This window comes from Moschus berezovskii, chromosome 20 (assembly GCF_049115385.1).
Source record: "Moschus berezovskii isolate FMDL1 chromosome 20, NW_MosBer_1.0, whole genome shotgun sequence".
Classification (NCBI taxonomy): Eukaryota; Metazoa; Chordata; class Mammalia; order Artiodactyla; family Moschidae; genus Moschus; species Moschus berezovskii.
Genome location: NC_142479.1, coordinates 22,559,749 through 22,577,079, shown reverse-complemented (window position 1 = coordinate 22,577,079; position 17,331 = coordinate 22,559,749). Strand labels below are relative to the sequence as shown.

At 40.2% G+C, this 17,331-nt stretch overlaps 2 protein-coding genes across 6 annotated transcripts in view; one reads left to right on the top strand and one right to left on the bottom strand.

Annotated features, from left to right (window-relative positions):
- The first annotated feature begins 12 nt into the window (after positions 1–12).
- Positions 13–8,969, top strand: PTRH2 (peptidyl-tRNA hydrolase 2). Of its 2 annotated transcripts, none has more exons than XM_055399853.2 (2): positions 13–167; positions 8,341–8,969. In XM_055399853.2, exon 2 carries the CDS (start codon positions 8,341–8,343, stop codon positions 8,878–8,880), a length of 540 nt encoding a protein of 179 aa, XP_055255828.1. In that variant the 5' UTR covers positions 13–167; the 3' UTR covers positions 8,881–8,969. The 2 variants fall into 2 exon arrangements, with proteins under 2 accessions (XP_055255828.1, XP_055255820.2); XM_055399845.2 differs by lacking the exon at positions 13–167 and adding an exon at positions 1,042–1,211.
- CLTC (clathrin heavy chain) overlaps positions 8,872–17,331 on the bottom strand; it is a 71,416-nt gene continuing 62,956 nt past the window's right edge. For 2 of the 4 annotated variants that reach the window (XM_055399796.2, XM_055399806.2), the window contains 2 exons: positions 16,445–16,520; positions 8,872–9,047 (listed from right to left, as the gene is read on the bottom strand). In XM_055399796.2, coding sequence (XP_055255771.1) covers positions 9,013–9,047; positions 16,445–16,520 — 111 coding nt within the window. In that variant the 3' untranslated portion in view covers positions 8,872–9,012. Of the gene's footprint in view, positions 9,048–13,359; positions 14,402–16,444; positions 16,521–17,331 lie in introns of those variants that run through there. The other 2 variants (XM_055399779.2, XM_055399787.2) reach the window with 1 other exon arrangement.

Below are 17,331 nucleotides of genomic sequence, written 5' to 3'. Positions count from 1 at the left end.
AGGACCTGTGGGCGGGGCCAGAGGAAGAATGACTGTTCTCGTCGCCGTTCTTGATCCGGAACTTGTCGAAATACCCCGGAAGACGTAACTCGCGTGAGAGCGGCGTGTTCGGTACCCAGAGCTGAAAAACGCGGAGGCGCCAGTGAGGCGGGGGAGAGGTGCGCTAGGTAGGTGGGCCTCTCCCAGGGAGAGGGATGTTCTTCTTCACTCTCCAGTTGGAGTGTTTATTACTATTTCATTCTATAAAAATCACCCCCCCACTCTCATCTCCTTTCTAAACTGTCTTCCACCCGAGTGGCCCCTGGAGCCGCTCTTCCGGTTTGGCCAGTAGTCTTTTGAAAGAAAGGACTTAGCTGCTGGGGAGGGGAAGGACCCAAAATTTTAGTTCCCAGTCAAGGGCTCCATTCGGGCAGCATGGATGCCCTCGCTCCGAGTGTGAGAAAAATACCGAGCAGGCCTCACACTCTGCTGAGTATTGAACACGCACAGGGTAGCAAGTTGCCCGGTGCTGCTAGGAAAGAAAAGTCTTCTAAGAATATGATGGAAAAGTTGCCCCGCTGTGTCACACGAACATAAAGCAGTCTATAATCCTTGAACATTTTACCCCAGGCACTGTACTAAATGTCGCGAATATGCGCTACAGTGGTTATGTGTAATTGCTCCAGGACGTTTTTGTGTTTTAAGTGGAGAGAATTATTTCAGGGAGAGATTGCTGCTTGAAAACACCTGGTAATTTGGTGTGACTGAATAGTAGGCTATGTAGTAGATTAGGTTAGAAGGATGAAGTAGGTTGAAACCAAATTGTTTATTTTTTGAATTTCTGCTGAGGGATTTATATTTTATTGTTACCCCACCGAACTTGAATCCACTTGTGCAACACGTAACGAAAACCTGTCTGTTGACACTCGGTTGTGGTGAAGAAATCAGAGTTTATTGCAGGGCTCTAAGCAAGGGACTTGGAGAAGGCAATGGCACCCCACTCCAGTACTCTTGCCTGGAAAATCCCATGGACGGAGGAGCCTGGTAGGCTGCAGTCCATGGAGTCGCGAGGAGTCAGACACGACGGAGCGACTTCACTTTCACATTTCACTTTCATGCATTGGAGAAGGAAATGGCAACCCACTCCAGTGTTCTTGCCTGGAGAATCCCAGCGACGGCGGAACCTGGAGGGCTGCAGTCTATGGAGTCGCGCAGAGTCGGACACGACTGAAGTGACTTAGCAGCAGCAAGCAAGGGACTGGGAGACAAGCCTCAAATCCACTCCAACTGGGTGTTTAGTTAGGGTTTTTTTTTTTTAAGGGGAAGAACAAAGAGGCTGGAACTAATCATTTTATGACATTTCTTTGACTATTTTTTTAATTGGAGGATAATTGCTTTACAATGTTTTGTTGGTTTCTATTGAACTCTGTGATTTTTTTCATAATTATAGTTTCAGGAGTCAGGATGTCTCTGATTTATAATTCTTCTCTGGCCAGGTGGGACATGGCATGAGGGAGGGTCTGTTAACTCATCTTGACACTGAGAAACAACCTGAGTTGTACGTCGTATCTACAATTTTACTATATTGACAGTGTATTGACAATAGCAATTTAGTCATCCGCTCTGGTTGATTAGTGTCAGTTATGCAGGATTATGGAGAAGGAAATGGCAACCCACTCCAGTACTCTTGCCTGGAAAATCCCATGGATGGAGGAGCCTGGTAGGCTGAAGTCCATGGGGTCGCTAGGAATTGGACGCGACTGAGCGACTTCACTTTTCACTTTCATTCATTGGAGAAGGAAATGGCAACCCACTCCAGTGTTCTTGCCTGGAGAATCCCAGGGATGGCGGAGCCTGGTGGGCTGCCGTCTATGGGGTTGCACAGAGTCGGACATGACTGAAGCGACTTAGCAGCAGTAGCAGCATGCAGGATTATGGTCACAGTGGACAAGAGAGAGAATAAAGTTTTGGTTAGAGAGATTAATCATACACTTGATAAGGGGACTCAGTTTTAGGAGGACTCGGTTTCCTTATTCCTTAGATGCTTATCCAGTGATTTTTGAGCAGAGAAATTACAAATCAGATTTGTGCTTTATAAGTATAATTAATTTTAATGGCAGATGTACAGGGACGAAATGAAGAATATGGAGATTACAGGAAGTTTGAGAGGGATGGAATAATATTGAGTTCAATATAGGACACAGTCTAGACCACTTCATAGACATCTAAGTGGTAAAATCTAGCAGAAACTGGAAGTTCAAGTGTGGAGCCCAAGAGAGGCTGTAGGAATCATCAGCATCTATTGTTTCAGGAATAAGTGAGATTGTTCATTTTACAAACTATTTATTTATTGTGTATCTCCTCCTACTGGAATGTTAGCTCCATGAAGAGCAGGATTTTGTTTTGTTTAGAGCTCTGTCTCCAGGGTCCAAAACTGTGCACCACAGACTCTCAGAAAATATTGATCGATTGAATAGAAAGAGGATATATAAACCAGCCCTGTCAAATAGAACTTTCTGCAGTCATGGAAACGTTCAATATCTCGCTAACTCAGAGTGGAGCTTAGCCACTTAAAAAAATTATTTAGCTGTATGTGGGATCTTCGTTCCCTAATCAGGGATCAAACCCGTGTCCCCTACATTGAAAGGTGGACTCTCTTTAAGTAGAAAAGAATAGCTTTATTGCTTTGCCAGGCAAAGAGGGCCACAGAAGGCCCTCAAAACCATGTGTCCCCACTTGGGTAAGATGGAGAAGTTTTATAGTAATTGTTCAAAGAGAGCATGACCAGCTCATGGACATTCTTCTGATGGGTGGGTAGTGAGGTTAAGTGGGAGTCAGCATCATCAGCCTTCAGGTCCAGCTGGTCTGGGGTCTACATGCTTGTGGTCCACTGGACCATCAGGTAAGCTCCCTAGCCACTTCTAAGTTGTTGAGCTATTGAGCATTTGAAATGTGGCCATATGTAACTTAAAAACTGAATTTTTATTTAGTTTTAATTAAGTTTAAATACCTGCATTTGGCTAATAGTTGCTATATAGGACAACATAGGTAGAGACTGAAAAGAGGGCGAAATGTGTAAGCTTGGCTAACACATACATCAGCGGCAAACAGAAAGAGACTATAGATAATGGGGAAAAGGTATCAGAAAGGTAGGATGATAATAGGGTGAACGCTGTGTTAGACTTCAAGGGAAGAGGGTTTAAAGAAAAGTTATCAGTGAGTGGTGCAGAAAGCTCAAGATGAGGCCTAAAAAGCGGCAGCTAGATAGTGTCTGATTCTTTAGCAGTTTCAATCGAATGGGAAAGGCGGGCAGGTAACTGAAGAAGTTTAAAGATGAAGGGAAGAGGAGAAGTGAGGCAGTGGTTTAAGGGTCCAAGAGGATGGATTTTTAGGTTGGAAAAGGCCAACGGGCAGTAGTCAGTGGAACAGGATTAGCGGGTGGAGCATGGTTCAGGAGGTAATAGAATCACAAGCATTGGTGAGAGGGGTTTAATCTGGCCATTGGAAGGCACCAAGAGGAGGGTCTTACAGGATGTGTTCCTTTTGCAGTGCCATCGTTGTCTGGGACAATAGAGATGAGGCTGAAAATAGTTGTTTACCTTAGTTTCAAGCAGTGGGTTTATTGATAAATGTTCATAATAGATATGCAGAAAGGGGGACAGCCTGAAACACCTTTTACAAGGGTTAGATGATGATCTGATCAGGCTGATGGATTAAAAGAACAGAGATGTTAGCATTAAGCTCAGCATTTTGGAATTAGGGACTTCATAAGATTAGGGACAGAAGCAATAAACAAATTGGTTCTTTCTGAAACTTTTTCTGCTTTCTATTTATGGTGACTCTTATTGGTAGATCTGTTTTTAAATAAAGGTGAGAGAATGAGAATCTGCATCGTGACCTTTTAGATGAGTATATTTTATCCTGCTCTTACTAGTTTTGTTGCTGTGGATAAGCAACTTCTCTGATCTTTATTTTTTAAAGAGAGGCTGGTATTATCGTCTTATTTTCAGAGCAACAATACTGGAAGTAAAGGGTTTTAGCTTGCTGTTCAGCACACAATAGGTCCTCTGTGTTTAGTGCCTTTCTCCAGATAGTACCTGAGTCTGGTATGTGGAATATTTGGTTATTTTGCAACCTAGTAATTGGTGCAGAAAATCCTTCTAATTCTTTGACATAGAAGTTTGTATATATGTATTTTTATGTAATTGAATATTTCTTCCATTTGTAGTCTGGCGGTTAGATTATCATAAAGAAGTTCTGCTAATCTGTAAGCATCATATAGTAACTAAATGATAGATGCATTATGAGACAATGTGGGTTCTGATAAGAATTTTTTAAAAATTCTTGTGTGTGTGTGTGTGTGTGTCTGCCAAGGCATCTAGAGCCATAAAGTGCTATGTCAGTAGAGCCCTGTCACCATTTTGGGCACAGTTGTGAAAGAGGACTGAAACTAGGTGCTGAAGACCTGAGCATTTGTGACCCTCTTTGTCCCTCTTTGTCATTCTCCTTTATCCCTGAATACTTGTTTCCTCGGGGTTCCTTTCATCCCTCTGTATACTTGACTCAGTGACCTTATCTGCTTATCAGCCTTCGGTAAATATGTTGCTGTTGCTGCTGCTGCTAAGTCGCTTCAGTTGTGTCGACTCCTAGCGACCCCATGGACTGCGGCCCACCAGGCTCCTCCGTCCATGGGATTCTCCAGGCAAAAGTACTGGAGTGGGGTGCCATCGCCTTCTCCTCAGTCAGTATGTTCTTTTAAACATGCGTTTCTAGCCTACGCTTACTTTCTGACCTCTAAAATGACATGTCTTTTTCTTTTTCCTGGACATCTCAACCAGGATGTCTTTTGGTCAAATCTGATGTAATATATTTAAAACATTTCAGTGTCTCTTTCAAACCTGCTCTTTTCATCAGTAAAGAGTATACCCCCAGTCTCCATTCCTTCAAATCCAGGAGTTGTTCTAAACTTCTCCCTTTCTTTTATCACCAGACTTCCAGTGAATCACCAATTCATACAGGTGTGCTTCAGCCCCTTCTTTCCTTCCTCATGTCACCACTCCTGTCTGACTGTCATCTCATCTAGACTGCTGGGAAAGGCAGCGTAGAGTAGTGCTAAGAACACAGGCTCTGGAGTTAGGCTACCACTTCCTAGCTTTTTGAACTTGGGTGAGTGACATATTCTGTGTGCCAATTTTCACATCTGAAAAATGGGGATAATAATTATATATTTGCTTAAAGGACTTCATTGTTGGGAACACTGAAGAAGTTCATGTGGAATGTCAATACCTAATATGTAACAAAATATTTAGCAGTTACTGTTACTATTATTACATTACAGCAGTCTCCTAATCAATCCCCTGTATCTATTCTTGCCAGCTTCTAATTCTCTCTTTATACCAAAGTCCCAGGTGATCTTTTAGAAAACAAAAATCATTTCCCTGCAGCAGTGTCTCAGCGTCCCTAGAATTCCAGGCTGCTCAACGTGGCTTACGAGGCCTCCTGCAACCTGCGTCCTGCCCTTCCTCACTTTTTTCTCTGCCGCTCTCCCCTTCCGTCGTTGGGCTGGCACTTGCGCACCGTGTTTCTCTCCTCTGACTTTTCTACTTGGTGTTTGTTCTGTCTTCTTATTGCTCCTTTGTTGCATTTTAAATATTTCCTCAAGGTGACCTTCCCTAACCTAAACTGAGCTAAAGCACTTTCTATTCTCCCCTAACATCTTTCCATAACATTTGCCAGACATGTAATTGTCTTCTCCACTTATCTAGCAACTGTCAGTGGCCAGTATTGTTCATCACTAAACTCCGAGTCTAACAAGGTATGTGTCTGGCACAAAGGAAGCCAGCAGATATTCGTGTTTTTTGTTGTTTTTTTTAAACTTCTCTATATATAGAGAAAGAATGCTGATCTCTTACAGTTATGTGGATCAAAGAACACAATACCTTCAAAATACCACTGAAGCTTTGAGTTATGACAACATGAAGTCTTACTAAAATAAAATGAAAGAGGGACTTCCCTGGCAGTCAGCTGTTAAAGACATCACGCTTCAACTGCAGGGGGCACAGCTTCGATCCTTGATTGGGTAACTAAGATTCCTGCCTACCACATGGCGTGGCCAAAATTTTTTTAAAAAAATAAGAAAGAAATTCAAAATTAGCATTGGGTCATCTCTAAACCACTACCAGAATGTAAGCTCTGTGCATGAAGGGAAACTGTTTCTCCTTTATTCCCCTAGATTCTGGAGCAAGACCAGTTAATATCTGTGAGATGAAGGAGGCATAAAAATAAAAGAATTAAGAAAGCAGATGCGCTTAATGATACCCTTTTGACTGTACTGCACATACCTATTCCTGTAGCTACACTCTGGACTTTGTATCACCTTAATGTTCTATTTCCAAACTCAAAACCCCAGACATCTCTCTCTAACCTCAGCCAACTGCCTTTCCAGCTCACTTCCATCATACCTATCCTTAATAGCATGTGGAATCCTCTGTCACCTTCCTGTCCTTACCTTTCTCATGGCCTATCATTTCAAACATTCTTGCTCTCACCCCAGCTTCCCTTATGCCCTTGTGTCTCGGTGCTTACTCTTAGTAGAATTCAAACTTGGATAAATCCAGCCATCTGTTATAGAAGGGAAGATGAAGGATATGAGTGCGGCAGATTTAGTTATATGTTTGGAGGCAGTGATTAGGTGGTTTTAGTCTTTCGGCTTCTACTTTCTCTGTGAAATATGAAGTTATCCCTTCTGTGTTTTTACCTAAACTCAGGCTGCTAAGTACTGCTGCAGAAAATCAGCTGGGAGGTACAGTATATTATTCATCATTATTCATCATCAATGAATACATCAATGCTTCATTGATGATTCAGACACCGTGAACAGCTTTGCTGGGGTAATTTCTCAAGTAATAAAGGATGAAGGATCATCTTTCTTTGTTTTTTATGATGGTTGTACTACTGCTAAATTCAGTATATATGTGACTGCTCACGGTTACAGGGGTTTCTTTGGGGGGCAATGAAAGTGTTCTAAAATTAAGTGGCAATGGTTGCACAATATTGTAGATATGTTAAAAACACTGAATTGTACACTTTAAAAAGGTGAATTTTATGGTGTGTGAATTAGGTCTCAAAAATTAGGATTTCCCTGGTGGTCCAGTGGTTAATAATCGACCTTGCAGTGCAGGGGACGTGGGTTCAATACCTGGTCAAGGAACTAAGACCCCACATGCCGTGGGGCAACTAAGCCCACGTGCACAACCCAAGATCCCACATGATGCAACTAAAACCCAAAGCAGCCAAATAAATAGAGTTTAACATCCCTATACAGTCTTCACTTTAAAATATTTGATAACATTGCACTTTGCCTACAGTATAATTTCAACGTCCTAATTTTAACTTAAATCAGGATTTTTTTTTTAAATTTATGATAAAGTATGAATTTCCAGGACTGCTATCTGTGCCATGCAGATTACACACTGTAGAATTCCAAGGGCCCCCTTGTAAGTTCTACAAACATGAGGTACTTCATAAATGCTTAGATACCGTGTATTCCACTGGAAGAAACTGATGACTGTTTATACCTATACATTGAAGTATATTGAATCCAACAGCCTCAAATGTAGACTTATGTAAATGCTTTATTGATGATTCAGATACCATGAACAGCTTTGCTGGGGTAATAGGAATTTGTAAAGTAATAAAGGATGAAGGATCATCTTCCTTTGTTTCTCGTGATGGTTGTACTACTGGAGAATTCAGTGTGTATTAAAACTATGCAAAGTAAAAAAAAAAACTATGCAAAGTACTTTGCATTCATATGCAAGCTGACACTGGGGTTTTCACCTACAGTAATGTCCAGGGGCAGCACCAGTATTCATGTGTGAGGCCAGGGTCGGCAGACTTCAGCAGCCCACCTCACTCCAGGCCCATTGCTATGACAACCAGGAACTTCCCTGAGGGGTTGGTACACTGAGAACTACTGCATTATTGAAGACAGTAGTGAATAAGCACTATATTTCAGAAAAGAATGAGTTACTCTTGGTTATTCTAGATACTTTAGGCATTTTGGTAAAACAGAATATTTCCTTTTTCCACAAGATGTAGCAAAAACTGAGGAGCAGAGTTGTTATATCTGAGAGATGTACTCCTCACATTGAGATTCAAAATGACCTAAACTGCTTTGCCTGTATTCTTGAATTTTTTCTAGTATAGTACCCAGGGGAGAAAAAACAGTACCTGCCCAAGATCCAAAACATTTTGCCTTTTTTCTGGATGAATTAAAGTACTGCTGCTTATATACTGTCAGGGTGTTGTATCTGATAAACTTTCCCTCCCTTGATAATGACCGCTTTCTTTTCCTTTCAGATGATCTCCAGATCCCTGGTTATGGAGTATTTGACTAATCCTGGTGCACTTAGCTTGGCTGCCGGAGTTGCCTGTGGCGTGTGCCTGGGCTGGGGCCTCCGAGTGCGCTTTGGGATGCTCCCCAAGAGCTCAGTGAGGGAGACAAATGCTGACACTGAAACGGAAGCAAGTATCCTCGGAGAGAGTGGGGAGTACAAAATGATTCTTGTGGTTCGAAATGACTTAAAGATGGGAAAAGGGAAGGTGGCTGCCCAGTGCTCTCATGCTGCTGTTTCTGCCTACAAGCAAATTCAAAGGAGAAACCCTGAGTTACTCAAAGAGTGGGAATACTGTGGCCAGCCCAAAGTGGTGGTCAAAGCTCCTGATGAAGAAACTCTGGTTGAATTATTGACCCATGCAAAAGTGCTGGGACTGACTGTAAGTTTAATCCAAGATGCAGGACGTACTCAGATTGCACCAGGCTCTCGAACTGTTTTAGGAATTGGACCAGGACCAGCAGACCTAATTGACAAGGTCACCGGTCACCTAAAACTTTACTAGGTGGAATTTTGTATGATGATGGTGGTCCCACCACCACAAGTGTTTGAAACTGTCAAATTCTAACAATAAAAGCTGAATTTCTTCCCCCAGCTAAGTATTCTTGAGATGAAATTCCATTCACGTGTTCTTCTGTCATGTACTTGGCCTGGTTACAGAGTTATCTTGGGCTAAAAAAAAAAAAAGTTTGGTTAATAGTCCTGGTGATTCAAGTGATGAGTGCTGAAACAAGAAATGTTTAAGATGAGAGGCACAGACCACAGTAAAATTGGACTAGAGGTGGGAAACAGCACTTCCTACGAGTGATTAGGCCCTGTTGTGTGTTACTAGCTCTTCTTCCAAGACTATGTTGCTGTCCTCCTTGGAGGATCAGGGGTTCTAGGGTATCCCCACTTTAGATATAAACTGCAGTTTGTTTTTCCTTACCTCAGTTTTTGAATATTTTATCTATAGATAATGGTATAGCCAGCTACAATGAGTTTAAAATCTAACCTTGTGGATTTTTCTCAAAGTTGAGGTTTTTACAGCACTGGTCTAACCCACCTGTGCCGTGTTTCACGTTCATTCCCTCACCCACACTGGCTAAAATTTCTCAGCAGTGGTTCTACATCGCTTCAGTTCACCCCTTTCCTAACAATGAAGGCACTGAAACTTGTGAAGTGACTTGCATGGACCTTGAAGGTGGTTATGGGCCCACATAGAAATTTATGGTTAACTGTGAAGTGACTATTAATTATCATCATAACATCCCAGTATTTTCTTTCAGTTCAGTTCAGTCGCTCCTAGAACTTAAGGAACTGGACAATTCAGCTATTTAAAGGCACCTTATCTCCCTTTTGATCTTTATACATTCAGCTGCCCAGAATGTGATGGTTCCCAGCTCCCAAGAGCCACATAGCTTCCTGATCTTTTTTGCAAAAAGCCATTTGTCCTGAAAGCTCTCTTTGGGGGGGATTCTGACAGTATTTCTAAATTCAGTATATTCCTAAGAACTTCGATGTCAAGGAGAATTTTGGTAACAGGCACATACTGATTGCAATTCACCATGGTTAACTTCAACAATTAGCATTAGTTAGTTGTTAACTTCAACATAAGCAGCGATGTAGCACAACCACAAGCTACGGTCAGTGGCGTCTGGGCAGGACACTAAAGGCTACTGCAGCCAGGCTCAGAGGTCAGTCTTTGACACTGGTGTCTGACGGCACAGAAGAAACTGCAACTGTGAATGATGCCACAGTAGCAACTGTTTCTAAACAGAATGTTTATACTGGTTTCCAAAGTGATGCAACAGCATGTAACTGAGTTGAAGAGAACTCAACCCTAAATGTATGATTCCACTTCAGGTAATTTCTGAGGCTTGCCTCAGATTGATTATTCCAGGTTCAAAGACAGTAATCCCCAACAGGACCGTCTGCCCTGGCTGACAACGTAATTGAGGTCAATCATGGCATATCTACTAGGATGAATAGTATACAAACACTGGTAGTTCTGAAAACATGTTTTCTAGTTCACCTGTACTTTGCTATTTATTTTGTAAGGTTCATAATTTTATTTCATGGGTCACAAAGCAGAGAACCCTGGGTTCTCTAAAGACATCTGCAAAGGGTCAAAACAATTTTCCTGATACTCATTCTTTTCCATTGTTTTGACATTTGCAGTCATGATACAAAAGCAACGGTGGGTAATACTGCTGGCACCTTTCACAAATCATGACAGGGGCACCTATCTGTTACATGGAGTCATTGCAGTTTGCACTGCCCTACATTTAATTAAAAAGTTTAATACCCTTGATGAAGCAGTAAAAAAATTATTAAATTTGACCCTTGACTGTTTGTCTTAATATTCTATGCAACATCAAACACTTCTGGTGAACACTGAATTATAACTATCATCTTAAGGAAAATAAAGACCTGTGTTGCTAAGTCCTGAGCTGAACTAGCTGCTTTTGTCATCAAACATTTTTACTTGCAAGAACTGACAGACTCTAGTTATCGACATCTAGATTTTCAGTAGATATAAACTACAAAAGATTCATTTTCATGGTTTCAGAGTCCACATTTCAACTAATCACAAGTGTCTGGAAAGGTTATTAAATCTGCCTTCCAGTACAGGAGACACAGGTTCAATCCCTGGTCAAGGCACTAAGATCCCACATGCTATGTGGCCAAAATAATACTCTTTTTTCCTTTCCTAACTAAATAGCTGTATGAAGCCAAGTTTTTGAATACAGAAGAGTCTGTTCAGACAAACTTTAGAGACTTGTAAAAAATAGTACAATGCCATTCATTCTTGACTTTTGTTTGGGAAAATATGTTCACGTGATTATTGCTTATGTTAACATGCAATGCTTATTACTATCATTTAAATGGGTTAACAGTTTTTAAAAGTTGTTTTAACTATTAATAATAAGTAAGTAGGAATAGATACAATCCCACATAAATTAGTGCTCTTTGGGATCGTCAATAATTTGAATATGGTTACTTTATAGTAAACTTTTAAATCAGGGAGTTTAAAATCTTTTATTCTTTTTCAAAATCGAGCTGGTTATTCTAGGCTTTTTCACTTTCATATTTATGTGAATTTATGGCAGGGAGCCTTCTATGATACTGACAGAAATTACATCAACTTTGTAGGTATATTTGGTGAAAACTGGCATCTTACAAGTTCTGCATCATGAATGTATTTTCTCTCTCCATTTGTTTTAATCTTTCTTTCAGCATGATTTTGTAGTTACCTTTTGTTAAATTTATCACTAGTTAATTCTCTTCCATTCTTGTTTTGCAAAATTTCATGTTGCTTTTATTGCTCTTTTAATTTTGAGACCTTGCTAAACAAGCTTTTTAAAGAGTTACTTTTATAAAAACATTGCTTAGGATTTTCTTCATACAAGATTAGGTCATCTATGAATAAAAATAGCTTTACATCTTCAAAAAAAACGTGCATAATTGTGAGTATAGACAGATCCCAAGTTTGAGAACCACTACGTGAGACATCAGCAAGACTAAAGCAACTCACAGAAATTCACAGCAGCCTGACGTGGAGCCCAGCCTCTTGCTATCGTACCAACGTCTGTGTTGAAATGCTGCCAACAATTACCACCTTTTTTTTTTGTATAATGTCTACATTTGGATACTAGGGAGGAGGATCACTGGAAACATGTTTACCTCGAAAGTCTTCTATTAATCTCCTTCCCATTCTTCCCTTCGATTTTAGTTACTTTTAGAGTGGCAATTCTTATTTTTAGTTCCGTCAGACCATCATCCTATTCAGAGGAAAGTTACCGAAATCCCTTACAGTTTATTACTAATTCATTCTGTCTCTTCTTGTACAACACTCAATACTACTGCCCAGTATTGAGCTATCCGTTTTGTGATTAAAACACGTCTCCAAATAATCCTGAAAAGTATTCATGGTGTTAGCATACACGTGAGGGAACAAGCTCAGAAGTTCAGCTTGCTCTCAGTTTAAGCCTAAGTAATACACTGCTGCAGTTTCTCTTTCTACTATAGCCCATTATTACAGATGGTTTAAGTGGCAACTGGGTATCACAGACATAGCACCAGGTTAAAATAAAGTTCTTTTTTTTTAAATTCTTAACTATGCTGTAAGAAAACCTTTACTGAAGAATTGCAACTTGTTTCTATTAGGGAAGGGAAAAGAGAAAATCATTCCGTTGATAAAAACCAGTTGATTCAGAGTATGTCTAGGAGAACAAATCTTGATTCTGAGAAGGAGCTCACAGGGACCATTACTATTCTCCCTCTTGATGTTGATAAACATGAGGAAAGAGGGCAGAGACCCACGAGAAACACCAGTATGCCCAGGATCTGAGCAGCAAGATGGTCCCTGAGACAAACCAAAAAACGAAAAGGGATTTTTCCAATTAATACTGTAATTTCCTATAGGAATATAGGTGATGGGGGGAGGAAGACAGGAGTTCTAAGTTTTAAAAAAGTATTTCTGTGGAGTTTATGGTCAATGACTTAACTTTAGAGTAATACAAAGCTAGGTGGGGGCTCTCTAGTTCTACTGAGAATTAACTGTGAAATGAACTTAGGGTAACATTCTCAGTCATACGCAAAAAAACTTGAATTCAAACACTGATTTAAAAAATCAACTTAAAATATTAATTTGAAGGCCTTTACAATTCATGGTGAAGAACAGCATGTTGACTATGTGCTTATACATTCTTATTTCAAGTTAATATAATTTAACCTCCATGAATCTCTTCATCTGAATGAAATGCTTAGATAAACAGCTGAAGTGCTGCCTGGTTAAAATGATGGAGGTGGCCCACATCAGCACTGAGGGCTTTTTCTGGCCACTGCATGGACCTCATGAACTATTGGAATGCACACAGTGTGATGCAGTGCTGTCCCATGTTCCAACCCTTACCCTGCTTCTCCCTATACCACCTTAGTATCCAGTAAGAAATGCTTCTGTGGTTTCAGAGAGATTTAAGTAAAACTGCCATTCTCCATGTTATTTCCACAGTCCAGTAATTTATTTTAAATTTGAGTAATTTCAAATTCCACAAACAAAACTGAAGAACAGCAATATTTTGTTTGAATTCTTTCTTCTGTACACTCAGTGATCTAAAACACCACAATATCCAACATACACAAACCTCAGGGAAGGGTTAGTAAATACACACAGACTGGAATCATGGTGCTCTTTGCTCCTGAATGGAATGGTCCCACAGAAAAAGCACAGGATACAGCACAACGTAAGGGCACCTGTTACATATGAAGTGAGCAAAAACACACTAGCGTTTTCTATATGCGTAATGAGGAAACCTGCATAGGTTAGAGGGCCTTTTATGCTCATTTAAAAGTCAGGCAAGTTGTCCGTAATGCATTTTTCAAACAATTTGGAGAGCACTGCAATCCCATGGAGGATATGCTCGTTAGTGTTGTCTTTGTTGGCATTGACAGTCTTGCATGGTCGTATACCAGTATTTTTGCTTTAGCTTTTCTTTGAATAAAAGAGATTTAAATGCATTTAGACAATACATACTGTAAGCTGTTTACATACACTAAATTTAAGAGATTCAATATTAGAGTTTTTTTTTTTCTTTAAACACTACAGAGTGCAAATCAGGTTCTTCACAATAGATTGAGTGTTAAGCAGTTCTTCAAAGAATGGGGGGGAAGAAGAAAAGCCCAAGTGAATAAAACATTGAAACTATTCCCCTTTGAAAACAAATTCTAAAATGATGCGGAATGTGAAATAAGCTTTAAACATAGGTGATCCGAGTTTATAGTTAGAAACAAAAAGTAGTCCTTCATGAAATAAATGTTACAAGAACATGTGCCTGTTTTCCCCTGTTATGAACTGAGAAGCGGGTAGAGACGATGTTTCGGTACGAAAAAAGGCGACTACAGGATCAGCGTTCCGTCTCACATGCTGTACCCAAAACCAGGCTGTGGCTGCCCATAGGGTGGTGCAGTGTAACCATAGCCAAAAGGTGCCTGGGGAGGGACTGCGACACTGGGTCCTGCTGTCAGCATCAGCTGGGGCTGACCTACAGAGAGAACAGAAGGGAGCGGGGGGCGAGGAGGCGGGAGAGACTGTTAGTGCTGCAGGATGATCACACCCCGACTCCCCGACTCCAGCAGCAGAACCACAACTTCAAATGAACTGGTGGGGGGCACTTCTGACTGACTGTCTCAATTTCAGCATGGCAGTCAGCCTAGGAAGGGCCCTGCCTAAAAAGCCAACAAAAACCATGCAGGGCCAAGGGCCAGAACTGTAAAAGTAATTCTGTTACTTCATATGTCATTTAAAGCAATATGCACATGCCTGCTCAACATGCTTAGGGAAGACATTCAGCAATAAGCCTATCACCACCACATGGTGTTTGCACATTTTATCTGGTGACAATATAATTAGCACAGGAAAACAATTTTTTAAGATACATTTTTAACACAACTGAACTTTTAAAGTTAAGGTTTAAACTCTTGATTTAGATGTGTCTAAATGGTAACAAAATCAAGTATCCAGTACCAAAAAGAAAAAGTTAAGACATATTCAAATATGCATTTGGTGTGAAAGACATTAGAGGATACAACCTCTTTCAAATACTAAGCTAACACTCTCATGAAGTTAAATAGAGGAACTGACCTGTGGAGAAACTGGCTAAATAGAAGAACATACCTAACACCTCTCCCTACCTCCTGCAAAAAAAGTACTCTTCATCTCCCTCTCTAATGAAAATCCGGAGTAGTATTTCTCCCACAAGTGACCTAATGTCTCTCCTTTGATGAATAAAAACCCAAACTGTCTTCAGTGAATGAACTCTTTAGGAACCAGCAGTTTGTTAAAAAACCACTTCTAACTTTGATATTGACATCGACCTAGAAATTTCAACCCCACTTTTTTTTTTCCTAAACAACATAAGCATGTTATTTTTTCATTAAGCTTCTCAGTTTCTTCGTATCACAATGGAATCATGAGAAAACAAGAACAATAAGGAAAAACCCCATGAGTGTGCAAATCTCTAATAAAGAGCAGAGAACTTCGAGACAATGGGGGGCAGGAGGGGGTTGCCTGATAAAGTGCCAAAGTAGTTCTAACATCATTCTTCTCCATAGCCAGCTGGCCAAGACCGGTGTGTGTGCAGGTATGTGGGTGTGTGGTACGGGGGGTGGAAGGGTGAGAAGGTGGCACTGTGAACAGCTGTCTCTGGCTCAATCCCTTTCAACTGCTTACAAGGACTATCCATTTAAACACCCTGATGAGAAGCCAAATTCGGTAGCTTCCCCCAGTTACTACACCCACCCTGTTTCGACCTTGTTTCTTATCACAAATATGTCAAACATCTTGCTCCCATCTCTAAGAATCTACTTTATGTTCTCCAACTTTATCAAAACTACCCTGTCCTCTAAATTCCCAAAGTCCTTTTTATGTAAAGTAAAAAATGGAGATAATGCCACAATAGATTTGTTTACTATCATTTCCTTTAGCAGGTTGAGATACAATAGTTGTAATTGTATACCTTCCTCCCAACACCACTTGGTTCAAGTGCTATAACCTACACCCTCCACATTCACTGCTCAAATCACTCTGTTCACCGAGAGAGAAACGGAAAGGGGAAAGATTTCAGAAAGGCACGTTCAAACATTAAATTGCCTTAAATATTCAGGGAGTCTGAAGATCCTCTCTGGAAAATCTTCAAATGAAAACTATTCAGTTATCTGTCTCAGTCAGAATTTAAAGAGATGTACTACTTCTGTAAAGCATACTTAAGATGACTATTGCATGTTCTTTTACCTTCCCCACTTTTGAAAATTGAGTTCACCAATAATTCTTTGTTAGTAACTCATGAATAGGCAATAACTCATGATCAGGCAATAGATAAATCAGGTTCTGATCTCAAGTAACTGTTTTTTGAGATTATTTTTGCATTTAAAATTATCTTAGTGAATAAGGTCAATGCCTGCTCTAAGGTTGTTTTCAGAAAAAAAATGACAGTAGAGACTTACGCCTTAACTTACTGAGCCTTTTGCACTTTAGAATGAACTGTTTGTCTACTATATTTCTGAGGTTAAGCAGAGAAAGAGATTACCATAAACAATAGGTTGTGTCTCCGTAGCTTGTTCTTCCTCTTTTCTCAGTGATTCTGAAGCATCTAATTTATCCACCTGGAGAAAAACAGGTAACGGTAATTAGAACCTCAAAAGTATTATAAACCTAGATTTATGGCAGAAAGTGGAAAAGCCTTAGTATGTTAAATTTTGTCAAAATAAAACAGACTAGAGTAGAAAGAACATTCTCAGGCCCCTTCAAATTCAATGGCAATGTTCATACTTCAGTCAAGGTGATTTTTAGCACTGTCATTATAAACCCTCAGGAAGGAGGGATTTATAAATGCCATAAAAGCTCACGCCAGGCTAAAACTGGGCATGCTAGGATGCAGCCAGCCTGAGGGAGGGGGATAACCAGAAGGAACCACTTTCTCTGATGAAGTTTTAGCCCTATTAAAGATAACAATGATGAACTCATGACTGGGCAAGACTTCCTTCCCCAAAGGAAATGGTATTCAAAAAAGTGAAATAAGTCTTGTGACTAGATAAGTAGGTTTGCAGAACCAACTATCTTTTTTGCCAACTGTGCACAGCTTCTGTCAATATTGATTATGTGTGGGCTGAAGTTTAAGATTCAAGTGGCTCCATATTTAATATTTTTTATATAAAGACAGGCTGCATGTGTTAATGCTCTGTTTTCTAAGTAACCAAAGAATGTCTGATTTTTCCCCAACTTCTCTGAGAAATAAATGTTTAGCTTTTAATTAAGCCCAAGACATAAATGACTGTTATATACTAGCTATTCTAAATAAAAGTGGATAGTATCAGACAGAAATAATACTCTAGAGGAGTCCAAAAATATTAGTGAAAGAAAAGAGCTGGAATACATAGATCCTTCCCTAACTAGTTGCGTGACCTTGGCAAACCA

What these genes read in the sequence shown, in the direction of transcription:
- PTRH2 (XM_055399845.2), top strand. Translation starts at nt 1,095, where the DNA reads ATGCATTGGAGAAGGAAATGGCAACCCACTCCAGTGTTCTTGCCTGGA. An exon ending in CAGAGTCGGACACGACTGAA is followed by an intron (nt 1,212 to 8,340) that starts GTGACTTAGCAG and finishes TTTTCCTTTCAG; the next exon opens with ATGATCTCCAGATCCCTGGT.